The sequence below is a fragment of the Neodiprion virginianus genome, chromosome 4 (genome assembly GCF_021901495.1).
Source record: "Neodiprion virginianus isolate iyNeoVirg1 chromosome 4, iyNeoVirg1.1, whole genome shotgun sequence".
NCBI classification, from domain to species: domain Eukaryota; kingdom Metazoa; phylum Arthropoda; class Insecta; order Hymenoptera; family Diprionidae; genus Neodiprion; species Neodiprion virginianus.
Window position 1 is genome coordinate 27,418,076 of NC_060880.1, and position 14,889 is coordinate 27,432,964.

General features: G+C 35.3%; 1 protein-coding gene across 11 annotated transcripts in view; it reads right to left on the reverse strand.

Annotated features, from left to right (window-relative positions):
• Nucleotides 1–569: 569 nt before the first annotated feature.
• LOC124302013 (fasciclin-3) overlaps nucleotides 570–14,889 on the reverse strand; it is a 238,237-nt gene continuing 223,917 nt past the window's right edge. For 5 of the 11 annotated variants that reach the window (XM_046757744.1, XM_046757743.1, XM_046757741.1 and 2 more), the window contains 5 exons: nucleotides 14,028–14,138; nucleotides 4,326–4,356; nucleotides 3,889–3,969; nucleotides 2,504–2,681; nucleotides 570–2,375 (listed from right to left, as the gene is read on the reverse strand). In XM_046757744.1, coding sequence (XP_046613700.1) covers nucleotides 2,169–2,375; nucleotides 2,504–2,681; nucleotides 3,889–3,969; nucleotides 4,326–4,356; nucleotides 14,028–14,138 — 608 coding nt within the window. In that variant the 3' untranslated portion in view covers nucleotides 570–2,168. Of the gene's footprint in view, nucleotides 2,376–2,503; nucleotides 2,682–3,888; nucleotides 3,970–4,325; nucleotides 4,357–8,357; nucleotides 9,869–14,027; nucleotides 14,139–14,889 lie in introns of those variants that run through there. The other 6 variants (XM_046757750.1, XM_046757748.1, XM_046757751.1 and 3 more) reach the window with 4 other exon arrangements.

The following is a 14,889-nucleotide window of genomic DNA, read 5'->3' on the forward strand; positions in this document are numbered from 1 at the left end:
AATTTTTTCTGGCACTATTCGGACGCAATTTTGCGAGAGAAGTCGATTGGGCGCAGTCCCGATACGCTGCGATCAACGCATCAAAAGTTACAGCCAAGAAAAGGAAAACCTGTGATTTCGACATTTTTCAGCAGGTGCTTTTTCCTTCGTAACTTCTCTCCTGTTGATCCCACGCTGTTTTCGCTGCGTTTTCTGAGTTCCTGGGGGTCCAATTGGTCAGAAAAGGGTCATACAAATCGAATCGGAGACTAAAAGTTTTTCGCCCAAAAAAACAGCAAGGCTTACCCCTTTGTATTTTTGGCGAAAATTTTCGCGATTTTGAAAAGTGCTGAAATGAATCCTTTTACGCTCTAGTCCGACGTGATTTTGCGAGAGAAACTTTGTCGAGGTTGAATATAATCAGCCAATTCAGAAATATCTCAAGAATATTTTGCTGTAATCCACAAAAATTCTTGACCTTATCGCTTCACAAGTCGTACGCCGCTGCCTACTTGTAGATAGGATTGAGTTGTAGAAGGAAAGGATTGACGAAATTCAGGTAATTTCAATTTCAACACGAAAGTCTTTTGTATGTTAATATCCGGTTTTATTTCGTGTTTCTTCGTATTTCACAGAGTTTGTGTTTCCAGAAGTAAGACATAAATGTGTGTGTTCCAATACAGCCCTTATGAACTTCCATGATTCTGCAGGATTCATTCGAGACGTGTAGCTACTGAATTGTTGCAATTGCTTTTCAGTGAACTTTATTTCGTGCATTTAAATTGGATCTGACGGCTGAATGTATCGCTCTATGAATATCCTCAGAATCATTCCTTGTTGTTACAGCTTGTTCCTACAATATTTCAAGGTTACAATCGACTATCAACCGTCTATTTTCGTCGAAATAGGCATTTTATATTGCAAATCAAATATCTGTGAATTATATCTCGATTTTCCTTAGTATTTATCCAAAATTCACATTCACGATATTTCGGATCTTGTAGTACAGCTCAAACTTGGAATTTGAATGGCTTGCCTTGTTTGAAGGCGAATATTTTTTTTTTTGCTCTGTGAGATAGACAGCATTTCTCAGCACAAAGGTCTACAATAGTGATGCTACTTATTCAAGCACCTCATCAAATTTGAACTTAAATACGTATTTTTAAGTAGTAATCGTGCTTTTCTCTCATCTTACACTTATCAAAATCTCATCTGAATTTTTCTATTACTATTCTTATTATTCGCAAATTGAGTGCAATAATGCTTGCTCTATATAAAAAAGTCTTACATCATTCCAGCTGTAAGCGTGCTTATATCAATACATCAATATACTAAGTCGCTGTTGCAACTACCACCTCACGATAATTATAATCAACGACTGGCTGTTCGGTATTTGTACGAGCTTACTTAAATATTATCTCTATATAACGGACGGTTGAAAAGCTCCTAATCAATATCAAAATATCAACTTGTCTCTAAATATTTATTTTAAGCAATTCAGTAAAATTTCATCTGCATAGTCCAATTTTTTTCATCATATTCATACGTGTACAAAGCATGATTCGGTTGTGAAATAAGTTCTCGATGACGGAAGGACGGTAATTCAACGAAGTCTCGAATAGTTGGTCACGATGAATAATAACTATAACTTATGCCTAATCATAGACGTATTATTCCGAAAAATCGTATAATAAGAAGTAAAACTAAACTAATTAATATTGGTCTCTGGACTTCAAATGTTACGGCGTTTATCCACAATATATATAATATTATAATATATCGCCAAGGTACTTGTTATGTTTAAGCTTAAATTAGTGTACCACGAATAACTGCTTATAAGAGTGGTCAAAACCATGACGGACAGAACACGCGTTAAGATTCAATTTCACTGACCGTGAATGAAGAAGCAGTCGTTTGATTCTCATAAATTTTTGATTATAACATTTTACCAATTGAACAATGCGTTGCGTCGTCTTTTTCGACACATATTGTATGTGCGAAACAAATTCTATCTCTACAAAGTGTGTTCTAATGAATCTACGCATACTCACGTGATTGAATATATAGTGCCTGATGAAGATTAATACATATAGAAATAAAAAAGTATCATTACGCGGCTATCGCATATTCATCGTAATAATTTTATATCAATCGCACTCTTCGTCTGCAGATTCAACGACTAACGTAAATTACTTGTTCGCGGCATGAGCCGCTTCCTCGGCTTCTGGTTTCGTGTAAATGATCTCAGCGTATTCCGTAGCATCATCGTCGATCCTGCGCGGGGCCACGTTTTTCTGCTGTGTTAGGTCCAGCTCGGCATAGACGAGGCCACCCTCCCCAACGGCAGGATTTGCCGAGTTTAAAGTGACGGCTTGCGGTGCATCGCTTGTTTGAATCTGTTGGAGAATATGATGAAATGATAAAACACGTTATCCCCGGTGAAATCAAATTTAATAGCACACAAACGGGAATGGAAATGCATGAAATTTCGGAAAACCCCAAAAATCCCAAGAAACCAAATCACCTTTTCGTCGTCGACAGTCACGACGGTTCTGACGGTGTCCGTGTCGGTTCCAGAAACTTTGTCCTTGTTGCGTTTGAAGAGTTGTGAAAAATTCATCTTTGCTCTTGCTCGTCTTGCCGCGGAGGCCGAGCTGTCGACTTCGCTTCTAGAGTAACGTCCGGCGCTTTCGGTGTCACTTCTGTTAAATAAGATAGCTTGATAATCAAATCAAAAATAATCAAATCAATTAGGAAAGCACAAAGGATTCCAATCGTACGATGAGGTACAAGGATTTTTTTTCTTTTGACAAATGCGCGTTAATAAGAGGTGAAATATGACGTACGAATTAAAGCAACAAATTTATAATACATGTAACTTCGACATATTTTATTACGTATGTAAGTCCCTTGATGTCAAACGATACGCAGGCATGGCAAGAAGCATTGCTGAGTATTTCTTCATATTTCTCGTTAGTCAAATAATGTGATTCGTCACAATCCTGTGAATATATCTGGACGTGTTACTAATCCTACTGATTGTTGCGTAAAAAATCGTAAAGCGCAGCTATATCTTTCCGTTTTCGGATTATTACCCGGTATTTTGCACAAAATTTTCGAGAATCTAAGTTTTGGTTTAAAAACAGAACTGTTTCTAAAGATCTGCCTGAAAGTTTACCACTAGTTGTGTAAAAGAACGCGTAGAAAAGCATTTTATTTTTCCTCCCAGGAAATAAAGAACAAGTATATAGAACGAACTGAACGACACGAATTTCGTCATGGACAGAAGAAAAAAATTTAAAATCCATAACGGGAAATTGTAAAACGACCGGTATTTGTTATTATCTGAAATCACAACGACTTCTCGGAATCGTAGTGTAAAAATTGGGGAAAATCATGTGATATGTGTTTGTTTTGGTTGTCAAACTTCCATCAAAGATTTTCTTTTTGCCAATACTTTTTAATACCGGTTGGAATATTTGCGGTATAATTATAGCTGCTTAGTCAGACTGGTAAGCGTTGGCATAGTCTAGACGTGAAACTATTGCTGTAAATACAATAGTTACAACAATACGTGTAAAAAATAAAAAATGAAAAGCACATTCACATATTTTGCATATAAATAATATTATCAATGCCTGAGTAGTGATTATGATGATGCAAGTCGAACGACTAATACCTACTCACTGTGCGAAGACAGTGTCCGCCGCCTTGAATGAGCGTGGCATGAATATACGTGGAAAAAAAGCTTGATTCCTTGGCAGGTATACATTAAAATTACAACATACGCTATACAATGTGTGAAATGCGTAAGATCCGTCCAGGTATAATGATTTTGATGTGAGTGCGAATTACGGGTTTTGTTAATGGACAGACAAAAGCAATGGAAAATAAATATGTGCTCCTTGCCTTCGCCCCGCATTTGGATCATCTGGTTTTGGTTTTCGGAAGCGAAGAAGGCTAACGCTTGCTGCTGGATCTGCTATGTCTCTGAAAATTATTCGCGTCATGCGGTGTCTAACAATAAGTCTAGAGTAAAGATTCGCCTACTTGTACGATCAATGGCACGGAGAAGGAAATTAAAAAAAAAAAAAAAAAATGACTACTAGTTACGGGTATAAATATTTTTCACATGTAATCGGTTGATCGACCTCTGGGCTTCGAATTTCTGATATTTGGCAGGATTATCTACGAAGTGTCTTGTGTGTTAGTGACAAACTTGTGCGCTAAGAATGCGGCAGAAATTAGTATTACGAGAACTGATATCCAACATTCAATACAACGTGTAATTATTTTACAGTGTATAAAAAACAGACGTCCAATTGTTAAGAAGGATTTATACTCACGACTCTCCAATCGTCCTGGTCGAGGAACCACCTGAAATAGGCAGAAGAAAATACATTTTCAGAGAGATATATTGAAAATGGTTATCGATTTTTTGTATGCCAGATATTGACATCGGCATAGGTATACTATGAGTGGGAATTGCGAATTTTCCGATATTTAAACGAGCTGCGTTAAGTAATTGTAGTTTCTTAGACGTTTTCAAGGACTACGCGTAGTTGTTACACGTTTGTATATTTAAAACAAATGTTTTATTTCAAAAATCATATAATACTTAGTTATATATATATTTATATAATATCATAGCGATGAATGAACTTAAAATTATTACATACAGCTCTCTATATATTAATTTCATTTAAATTTTCAATTATAATTACTGTCGTCTATCGCATTGTATCTACAAGTACAGATACAAAATTCGCAGATCGCTTTCGTTCGACATCGACATGGTCGCAATGCGTTTCTTAATTTACTTTACCGATCCCGTAACTTTAAAATTTTATTTCAATTCGAAAACGGGGGCTCACAAATATTTTTTTTTCTCATTTTCTTCAACGCTTTAGCATCGCAAACGTGAATTTGACATATCAAAAAATGGTCACGCCAATGTCTCAAAAATGATAGAAAATCAAGAATAAATACGGATATTGTGTAGATAACGAGAAACGGTTGAAGCAATAAAAGCCGCGTTAAAAAAGAAGGAAGAACAGTTGCGATAAAACGATTTTATTTTTCAGTTATACAAAAATTGTCGATAAAATAACGAAAGTATCCATAAAAGTATTTCAGAGCCCGCCGATTCCAGTTAATAATAATTATTAGATTATCTAAACTTACATTTACATAAATATATATATATGTATATATATATATTTATATATTCCATTGTATGGCCAACGATCATGCTTAGTATAACATACAGCATCATCCTTCAATAGTGCAAGCCGTTTTAAAGTTAATATACTTTTTCTTCTTTCTTTTTCTTTTGTGGTTTGGGAGAGGGCTGAAAATTCGTTTCGATTAAGCAAGGGTTCGATTAATGTATTTACTGATTTATTTAAATAAATTTTCTTGTAACGGATTATATCATAGCATGATCATCGAGATTTAAGTAATTAGCGTTACAGTTAATTAATAATTATGTAATAAAATCAATTATAAAGTAAGTTTAGTATTATCATAAATGTACCACAATAAACCTTTGTACATAAACGTATCATAATAATATCTAGTTAATATTAACCATTCGTATGATATATTCAGTTTTACAGATCCTAGTCCATCAAGTTGAATAGTTTAAATTTATCTTTACACCTTACACGGTTTTTATGTGTATGTATACCTTTAATGCCTAGGTATACCCCATTTTATAAAAGTGTGTTAGATACCTGACACAACCGTAATCAGAAAATATACTTCGAATCAGAGGTAATATACTGCAAATAAGATAACAACGAATTCAAATGATCTGAATTTAACCCGACAATCAAAATCCACCCTAGTCTGCACTCTCGTGGCAGTGATGCACGTCGATATCGTACAGGGGTTATCGATATCGTTATACTATACGTACTTGGACCAGTACTGAAGGTGAATATGATTATGGTAAGTATAATGATTGACTGATTTTCGGCTTCTCAGCGTAAGTTACCGAGTGTCGATGGTCACAATTACAGCGGAGATTCAATCCCGTAACTATTCAACATTCAAGATCCTAGTTCCACGTGAGATTTTCGGTAATTAAAAATTTTTATAAATATCAATTGTGTTTAACGCATTAAAAGATAATATTATGTAACCAGATCGAAGGGGGCGTTCCATACTTGTATTTCTATGGGTAACATACACTCACACATTTATTTCGTTTCGAATGTATGTTTTTTTTTCTTTTTTTTTGCTTTTAATTTTTTTTTTCATTATATTTTTTATTTTATGATGATACGATAACCATTAAGTAAACCTTATTTTTTTCCTTATTATTTCATTTCAAATACGAATAACGACAGGCTTCCAGCACATGATTTACTTTTTAGTAAATACTTTTTATATTCACTGAATGTAAATCAACTGCCTTGGCTCAGAATATATCATTACTATTAGTTTTTATATCGTAATATTTATAATATTAATATATATTTATTCATTCATTTGTTTTACTTATTTATTTTTATATATACAACACGCAGCAAGTCGGGCCAACCAAGTAACAAATTTACATTTTTTTTCACTGTTTGTCTGGTTCTGCTTTCGTCTTCATCGAACGAACCCTGACAAATTTGTTACCCCATTGCCCTTTCTCTGTTAAGTGAAAATGTGTCGTGTGTTAAAAATTCGGTGTGTGTATATACGTATGTATGAGTTTACGTTTATTATATGTGTGCGCGAAATTGTGAAACTTTCTTTTCAAACAAACAGGCCGTAAAATTGCACTCGTAAAAACAAACGAGCTACATTGTTAACGACATTTAATGTTCCGATCAAAAGGATTTTCATGGTTATTTTAAATGGCTCATTCGAAAGTGAAAAATCATCAGTACAAAAGTGGAAACAATTATTTTATTGTCGAAGAAATGCAATTTGAAACAAAATGATTGTTTTCTTTTTTTTTCTGCTCTTGTTTATTCCAGTTAGAAATTTAATTAAAATCGCTTACATTCACCTGTGGTGCGTTCGATTGTCTCATATTGATAATACTTATCCAAAAAAAGACAACTGGATGGAAATTAGCGATGGTTTTTCTTTTCTTTTCAATGTTCTTAAAACGGCGTATTGCGAGAGTAGAATAATTATGTGATTTGAAGATACACGATTAAAATACAATAATATATATATATTATATATATTATATATAATATATATCCTAATATCATTACACAATAAATTGAAGTATCAAAGTAAACGTTGCTTATCATTACTATTATGGTATTATTATTAGTAAAAATAATTTCACATTGAACAAACCTTGCGCAAATTAGTGTCAAGCCTCAGCGAGAGTGATTATAATAAGTTGTAACCAATGGGTAAGTGAAAAACTGCAAAACTGATTGACACAACGGTCAGGTCAACGATTTATGCGCGTCAAATTTTGCGACAGCTTTTGCGTTTGCAGCCATTTTGTGAAAATAAATGTTAGTAACGAAGATGTATGTATCGATTTCAATGATTGTTAAAGTGCAGCATTGATGATTACAACCTCGATTCTGGATCATGTGAAATGTAAGATGAAACAATCCTGAATAAAAAGCCATATAGAGACTGATAAATTTGTATTAGATGCGAATTCAAAAACCGGATTTGCCATAGGGTCTGAACCCGGATATTTGATTATCTTTGACGATTCTAATATGAATTTATTAATTCGATCTGGCTTTTTTAACAGGGAATAATTGCCGAATAATCGCCTTAAATGCGGAACAAGCGAGTGCATGTATATAATTGTTGAATGTAATAATTGTTCAACGATGTATTCAAAGTTGCAAAATTTCGCACGAAGCTAGATCTTATGGAATGTGTGTGTAATTATTATCAAATATTATAACGATTCAGATTACGATTGTGTAGATTTAGGTTTTCGTAACTTATGTTCATTCGTTTAATTAGTTATCTCTTAATATTAACGTTATTACATCAGTATGCATGTGTGTATCAATGTATTCATGTATGTATATTCAGTACTGCGATGTGTAATGAAGAGGAGAAAAAGAAAAACAATAATAGTAATTAACTATTTCATAATTTCAATCTTTTGTGGAGTTGAAACAGTTCTGAAATTTACGTCAAAAATGTTTGCGACAATGGATAAATTTGATGTTGATTATATTATATATGTATATAATATATATATATATATATATATATATATATATATATATATATATATAGTTACGAATTTTACAATTAAACAATGACGCTTTTGTTATTATCACGCATAATGTAACGCGTACGTATAGGCGCGCATAATACTCGAACAGGGCGTGACGGGATTCTTAAAAGTAGGTATGCGTTTTAACATTATTAATTTACGTGGTTTCTGTTGTTTCTTTTTAATCTCCTCTAATTATTAATATCAAAATCAATGTTAACCTCTAGTTAATTCGTCTTCTTCGAGATTATGAATATCGATGTACATAATTCTATCATAATTATTATTAATTGGTATAGAAATTCTGCACCTCTTTGAAGGAGAAATTAAAATCAAGAGGTTCATTGTTTTAGACCTTGAACTCTAGTCTATAGTCCGACGTTCAGTGATGTAATTTTTTTTTTTTTTCTTTTCTAATCTATCCAGACTCGACTTATCCCACGTTGTATAATACGTACGATTGAGGGGCGGATGCTCGGCTTACGGATCGTAATACAAGCTTGCGCTATTCTCGCACATTTTACGATTTAACTTTGACAGTGCTTTACCCTTCCTGGCGCGTTGAAAACCCTCGCGTTCAAATTTCATGACTGTCGGAATATCAGCAGAACGTGTTACTGTAATAATAGTATCACTTTTTACGACAAAGAAAACAAGCAAATAAAAAATAAAAAAAATAAAAAATAAAAGAACAGAACACTCGTTGCGTCATCTAACGGCGATTAGAGTATATGGTTGGATTAATCTTACATCACCCCGTCTTGATTTGAGATTCAAAACTAATTCGGTATCGAACAAAAAAATACTTATTGTTCCTTAGTACATCGTATAATAAGAGATTCCCGTTAAAACCTCCAGTAAATTGAACACAGGAGAAAATGTATCGTGACTATGACATCACGAAGTCATACAATATACTTTCAATGTAGTTTCCTTCGCATGATAATCATCCCAAGAAAACCAAAAAAGCAATCGCTCAACTTCCGCAGCGCGAGAAAGCACGCGCGATTTTATCCCCCGGGGTAGAGTGTCGAACACCATGCATAATTGTATACAAATAATCTGTGTGCCCGAGATTCCCAGTCCCGTACTATCCTCGTCCAGGCTGCAGCCGGTGAAAAAATGAATACAAAAACGATATCTCGCAACCGGGGACAAAAAGGGTTGGGTGGCGTTCGTGCGATATAACATTGACATGACGAAACGGTAACCGCTAAGTGAAGTAGAGGAAAAAAAATTAAAAATTAAAATATAACAAAAGAACAAATCGTGAAAAAATGAGTGATAAAATAAAACGATGCTGCGGCACAACGCCCGTGACAACAATATCGGTAAAATGAAGGAAGCGAGAGGGCGAGGAAATCTTTCGATAAAATGGCAAATGACAGGCATTCGACACCCTTCCGTCCGCCGGATGCGAGCGATGAGACAAAAAGGGCCGCCGCCCGCGTTAGACCGGCGTGTCCGTCTTCTCGTCCTTCTTGATGTCCTTCATGTCCTTGATGTCCGTGTTCCCGTTAACGTACTCCGTGCTCGCGTGGATCGGGTTCTCCTGTCCTCCGTGGGGCATCTTCTCATCTATGATGTGGGGATCTTCGTGGTCCTCGTCGCCGGGTGTGATGTGCGCCTCGCTCCCGGCGCCGGCACCGCCAGCCGCCTCCTCGTCGCGCCTCCGCCTCGCTGTAACAAGCAACGCCACAACCGGTCAGGGCAACGCGCAAACCTTCAACGTAGACATTTTTCATTGGTTGGATTCGAGAAACGGAAAACACGACCAGCTATCCTTGTCTAATCGTGTGATGCGTGTGTCGAGTGAATCGTGCCACGGTGACAAACGACCGAAAATGATCGAATAATTTTTTAGTTTTTTTTTTTTCTTTCTTTTTTTCCCGGCATTACTACGAACCAATCAAGTTTTAATAGCAATTTTCAATTCAATTCGAGACTTCTCTTTCTACTTTTTATGATACGAGCGACTGGCTGTCACTGTTTGGACTCGTTATATCGCGGATGCAAGTTCTTGTAGATTTTATTATGAATTTTTAAGAATTTACCTTTTCTAAACGATTTTCACACGCGAGTGTGGAGAAGATTTCTTTTTTTTTCACGTTAGAATCATACGTGATAATAAACGAGATTCTAGTTGTACTGTAACTGACTATAGCATAATAAATTGATAATATGTATAAACATTCACAAGCAAATCATCGCACTAAGAATTATTATCATTAATATTGATGACTATTTTTGTTGTTACTATTATAATTTATCAGTCCAAGCAAAGGGTATGAGGTGAAAAGTGAGCGTATGTATACCATTACATATACATGAATTGCAGTAATGTTTCACAGTCAATTAGTAATATAATCGGTGTATTGAAGAACAGCAATGAACGAAACAACCATGCTTCAAACGATCAACCGACAAAGTGAAGTATGTATAAACGGTATATGTATATTACTTGGCACAAGAACTCTACCGAATCTATTTTAATGTAATAATTGCTAAGATTGGAATATATTTTACCGACCGAAAATAACGTCGGTGCAGTAAATACCGACCGTATCCTCTCTGTTTCTGTGCCGTATTGCCATGAACAGGCAAATCCTACGTGATCCTGACTTGCCCTCGCCGATTGTTAGCGGTTGCTTGTTACGGGAAAAAGTCCAACGTAATAGCAAAAAAAAAAAACATACGCAAAAAAAAAGACGACCAATATCATCCGCGTGAATTCGTTAGGTGAAAGTTTGAACTCTGGTAGGTATGTACAAATCCGTTAGATAAATTCGATGTCAGTAGATGGTCAGAGCGATACCGACTTCTCCGTAAGAATTGTACGGTACTCGCTCCGACCTTTGGTGGTAAGTATGTAACATACATTACACACAATAAAATGCTTTTTTATCACATGCATCAATTATAACGTACATGTAGATACCAAGCTCGAAGTACATGCAATATTGTGATAACATTATTACGAGAGAAAAACATACAAAAAAAAAAAAACGAAAGGTGATAGAATAATCGTTATTAGTGTCGCTTCCCATTGTTCAGCAGCATTCAATTTTCACTGTACATTCTATTACAATGAATGAAATGCGACAACGACTTAATCTGATTATCGAAAAGTGATTGCAAATAGGTACAACAGATCGTTGGGTAGTTCGAACTTCAGCTAATGACGTAGTGAATAACGAAGCTACGGCGGTTTGGAAACTCCGATTTTTTAATTTTATTATTTTCATTTCTTTTAATGGAATGGTGAGATGGCTGTATTGATGGCTGATGGTGGGCGGCGAACAGCGCGAGCACTAGGGGTTGCTGTCTCATGTCTGAGGCTAACTTACCCCTGGATAGTGTCATGCCTAGAGAATGGTATCGCACGGTTAATGTTGGTGTATCTCCGTGTTCTTTACTTCGCCCGACTTGCATGCTGTCCTATCGGTGGCGGCACAACACACAGTACATTGTATACATACAGGTGGCAACTGATATGGGAGAATTTATTTTTTTGGGAGGAAAGGAGAACGCATACAAATAGAAAATTTTCTTATCTTACTAGTACGCTTATCTCAAACCAATATGGATTTCGCTACCGCAATACGCAAAATGCTGGGTTGTGATTTATAGGTTCGAGATTCATTGTAATTTACACATGTTCGTAATGAGCTATCGGTCTTTATTCCAAAATTTTAGGTTTAATTATCTACTGATATTCACTTTCAACTTATTTCATACTCGGAACTTTCAAAAATACCTTTTTATAATAATTGCTTCACGAAAGAAGAAATTTTTATAACTTTAGCTGAATTATTTTTTCGAGATATTTCTCACGCAAAAGCGGTTTGAAGTTGAAAACCTTTCGATTGTTTCGCAAATTTTTCAGCCGATAATTAACGTATTGAATCGAACGTTTGAAGGAATTGAGTCCCAAGTCTGCATCGAACAAGATCACGAATCATCGAATTTTCGCTGTCACGAAATTGGGGTGAAAAAAAACAAAAAATTATTTCATCCGGACGGAAATTTGGATAATATTGAACAAGGAAATTTGAAAATAGCAATTCCGATACCAAAAAACTGATATTAGAGCAGGGCGAAATTAACTTTTAAAGTTTTCAAAGACTTTTAGGTGGCAAATTTTACGCGATGTCGGAGCAAAAGAGCCGATGAATTTCCACAGGACTGGGCACGCAAAGATACGATTTTCACGAGCGAGTGAAACACATTGAAAAGTATCACTCTGGAAATATCTGGAATCTGTTCGATCAATGAACATCATTGAACCGGTATCACATTAAAATAACAGACTGGTTTCAACGTTCATCGATTGCTCCGACTTTTTTCTATAGCACGTATATTCAATGGCTCGGAGTATTTATATATTTTGGTATGAGTATCTTCATTCTATACAGAAACCAGATTTTCGAATTCTAAATAATAACGAGACAAGAATGGGCCCATGAAAATTATACCAGGCGGATAATAAACACCGATATCACCGATCTTGTTACTACGATTAATTATCTAGTATAATTTCTGCTTGTGAAACTTGACGTCGGAGAAGTATTGATCTCAGCAAGCAAGTACACGGATTGTTTCGCATTCGTTTCGCGTTTATCTTTGAAATAAGATGCCAAACAAGTTTTCCCGAGACATTTTCGCATGTCTAGCATCTGGAACCTGACTACGACAAGTTTTCAGGTTTCCAGAGAGTAGTTACTATTTGTTTTCCGAGCTGCTACCTACTTTATTTTCTGTAGATTGCATACTGTCCGTTGAATCAATACAAATATATTATTACTTGTTCAAATAAATCATAAGATAGAAGAAAATTTTCAAATACAAGTACGTTGATTCTACACGAGATAGAGAAAATTCCAAGTTCTACAGTGAAATATTTGCACGCATACTGTAAATACGTAATGCCACGTAGAGGGCAGCAGCAGCAGTGGACTCTTGCCAATTTGTTATTTATCAAACTTTTGTTTTCTCCGTTGTCATTTTACTTTCACCAACCGACTATTCTGAATCATTCCGCATCATTTCAACTCCGTTCAAAGTACCATTTGATTCAACGTATTATGATCAGATTTCAACCACAGCGCTTTATTTATAAGTCGTACTATTTGTACCGGGTTCAACTACTCTCTGATTATACCTCTGATTTATCGGTTTTGCCGAGTTACAAGTTCGCAACAGTCGGTCGTAAAGAGATTAAACTATTAACCTCAATCTATAAATCACTATAACATTATCTTGAAAGTATTTCTAGAATTTATTTTCTTTATTTCTTTCGCACAGCATTGCTGTTTCCATATGGAAAAATTAATAATCATATTGATAGGACGACGTTGATAAAATATCGCAGATACCCGACAGGGGGTTGAAAAATCCATCGCTAGTAATTCGTACAAAAAATGTTGAGTGTCGAATCGGGGATTATTGGAGAATAATTAATTGGAGAATATACATGTGAGGAAATACATAGTGAGTCTCGATTATTTGCTTGCAAAAAAAAAAAAAAAAAAAAACGGGGTATCTGCCGCTGTACGCATGGGACACGGTGCTGAAATTCGGATCAATTTAGCTAGAATGTGAAATTGAACATGCCAAGACAAAAGTGAACAATTGGAAAATGATAATTTCCGACAGTATAATCGATTATGCAGGAAAATTTGAAAGTAAATATTGGATGTTCAGCGATCGGAATTACGACACCCGGTCCTCTCATCTGCAGGGACTCAAAAAGCAAACGCTGAGAAAGATTTTGTATTTCAGAGGAAAAGTACACTCAACGAAACGATTAAAATTTAGGATAAGAATACGGGTGACTCACCTGCGAAACACCAACGACCCGTAGCACGTGCAAAGATGATAAGGAACACAATAAGAAGGAGGATCAAAACTCCAACGACGATGCCGATGATAGACCCGGCGTCAAGATCTCCTGTAATTGCAATTTGATTTAGCGTACACTTTCGATTCACCTCGTCTTAGAACACAACATGCCCCAGTTCGAAAATGCAAATGCTCAAAGAACATTTTTTTTTTTTTTATCTCTATGATAACAGCACGCATTTAATAATTGTAATAAAAATGCCGTGAGAGTTACAGAGGTCGAGTTTATTTGGCAAAATACCAATATCTTTACCATAGGATAAAACAGATATAACAATACATTAGTAAAAATATGTAGCTTGAATTTTATGTGAATCCTCACGTAGAAGCAGAAATAACCAGATTGAAATCATTCCAAAATCACCGAAGCTCCCCAACTTGCTGTTATTTAATGTTAAACGGTTATGAGCTCTTTTCATCGATTTTAAGTTAACCGCTTGAAAATGTATATTCCGTAGGAAATAGGATAAATGATAGAATTTTACGGCATGTCAATTACGCGACAAAGATACGTCTCTTCTTCGATTGAGCTGCTTGATCGCCTTAGTAGTAAAGCCATGAAGTCAAAAGTATTTTAATTGTCATTCGTGTATAACATATAATTAATCACATAAGTTCTTTCATAGCAAGCTCATTCCAAGTGAAAGATGTACAAAATAGTACAACGTCGATGCAGCAATTGGTTAATATCTACAAGCGTGGTGAGTATTGAACTAAAGTTATTCCGTGATTCAGAAGATAAGAAGTTATTCGCGGAATAATTGACATGTACCTTGAAATTACTAATAAAACTTACAAAT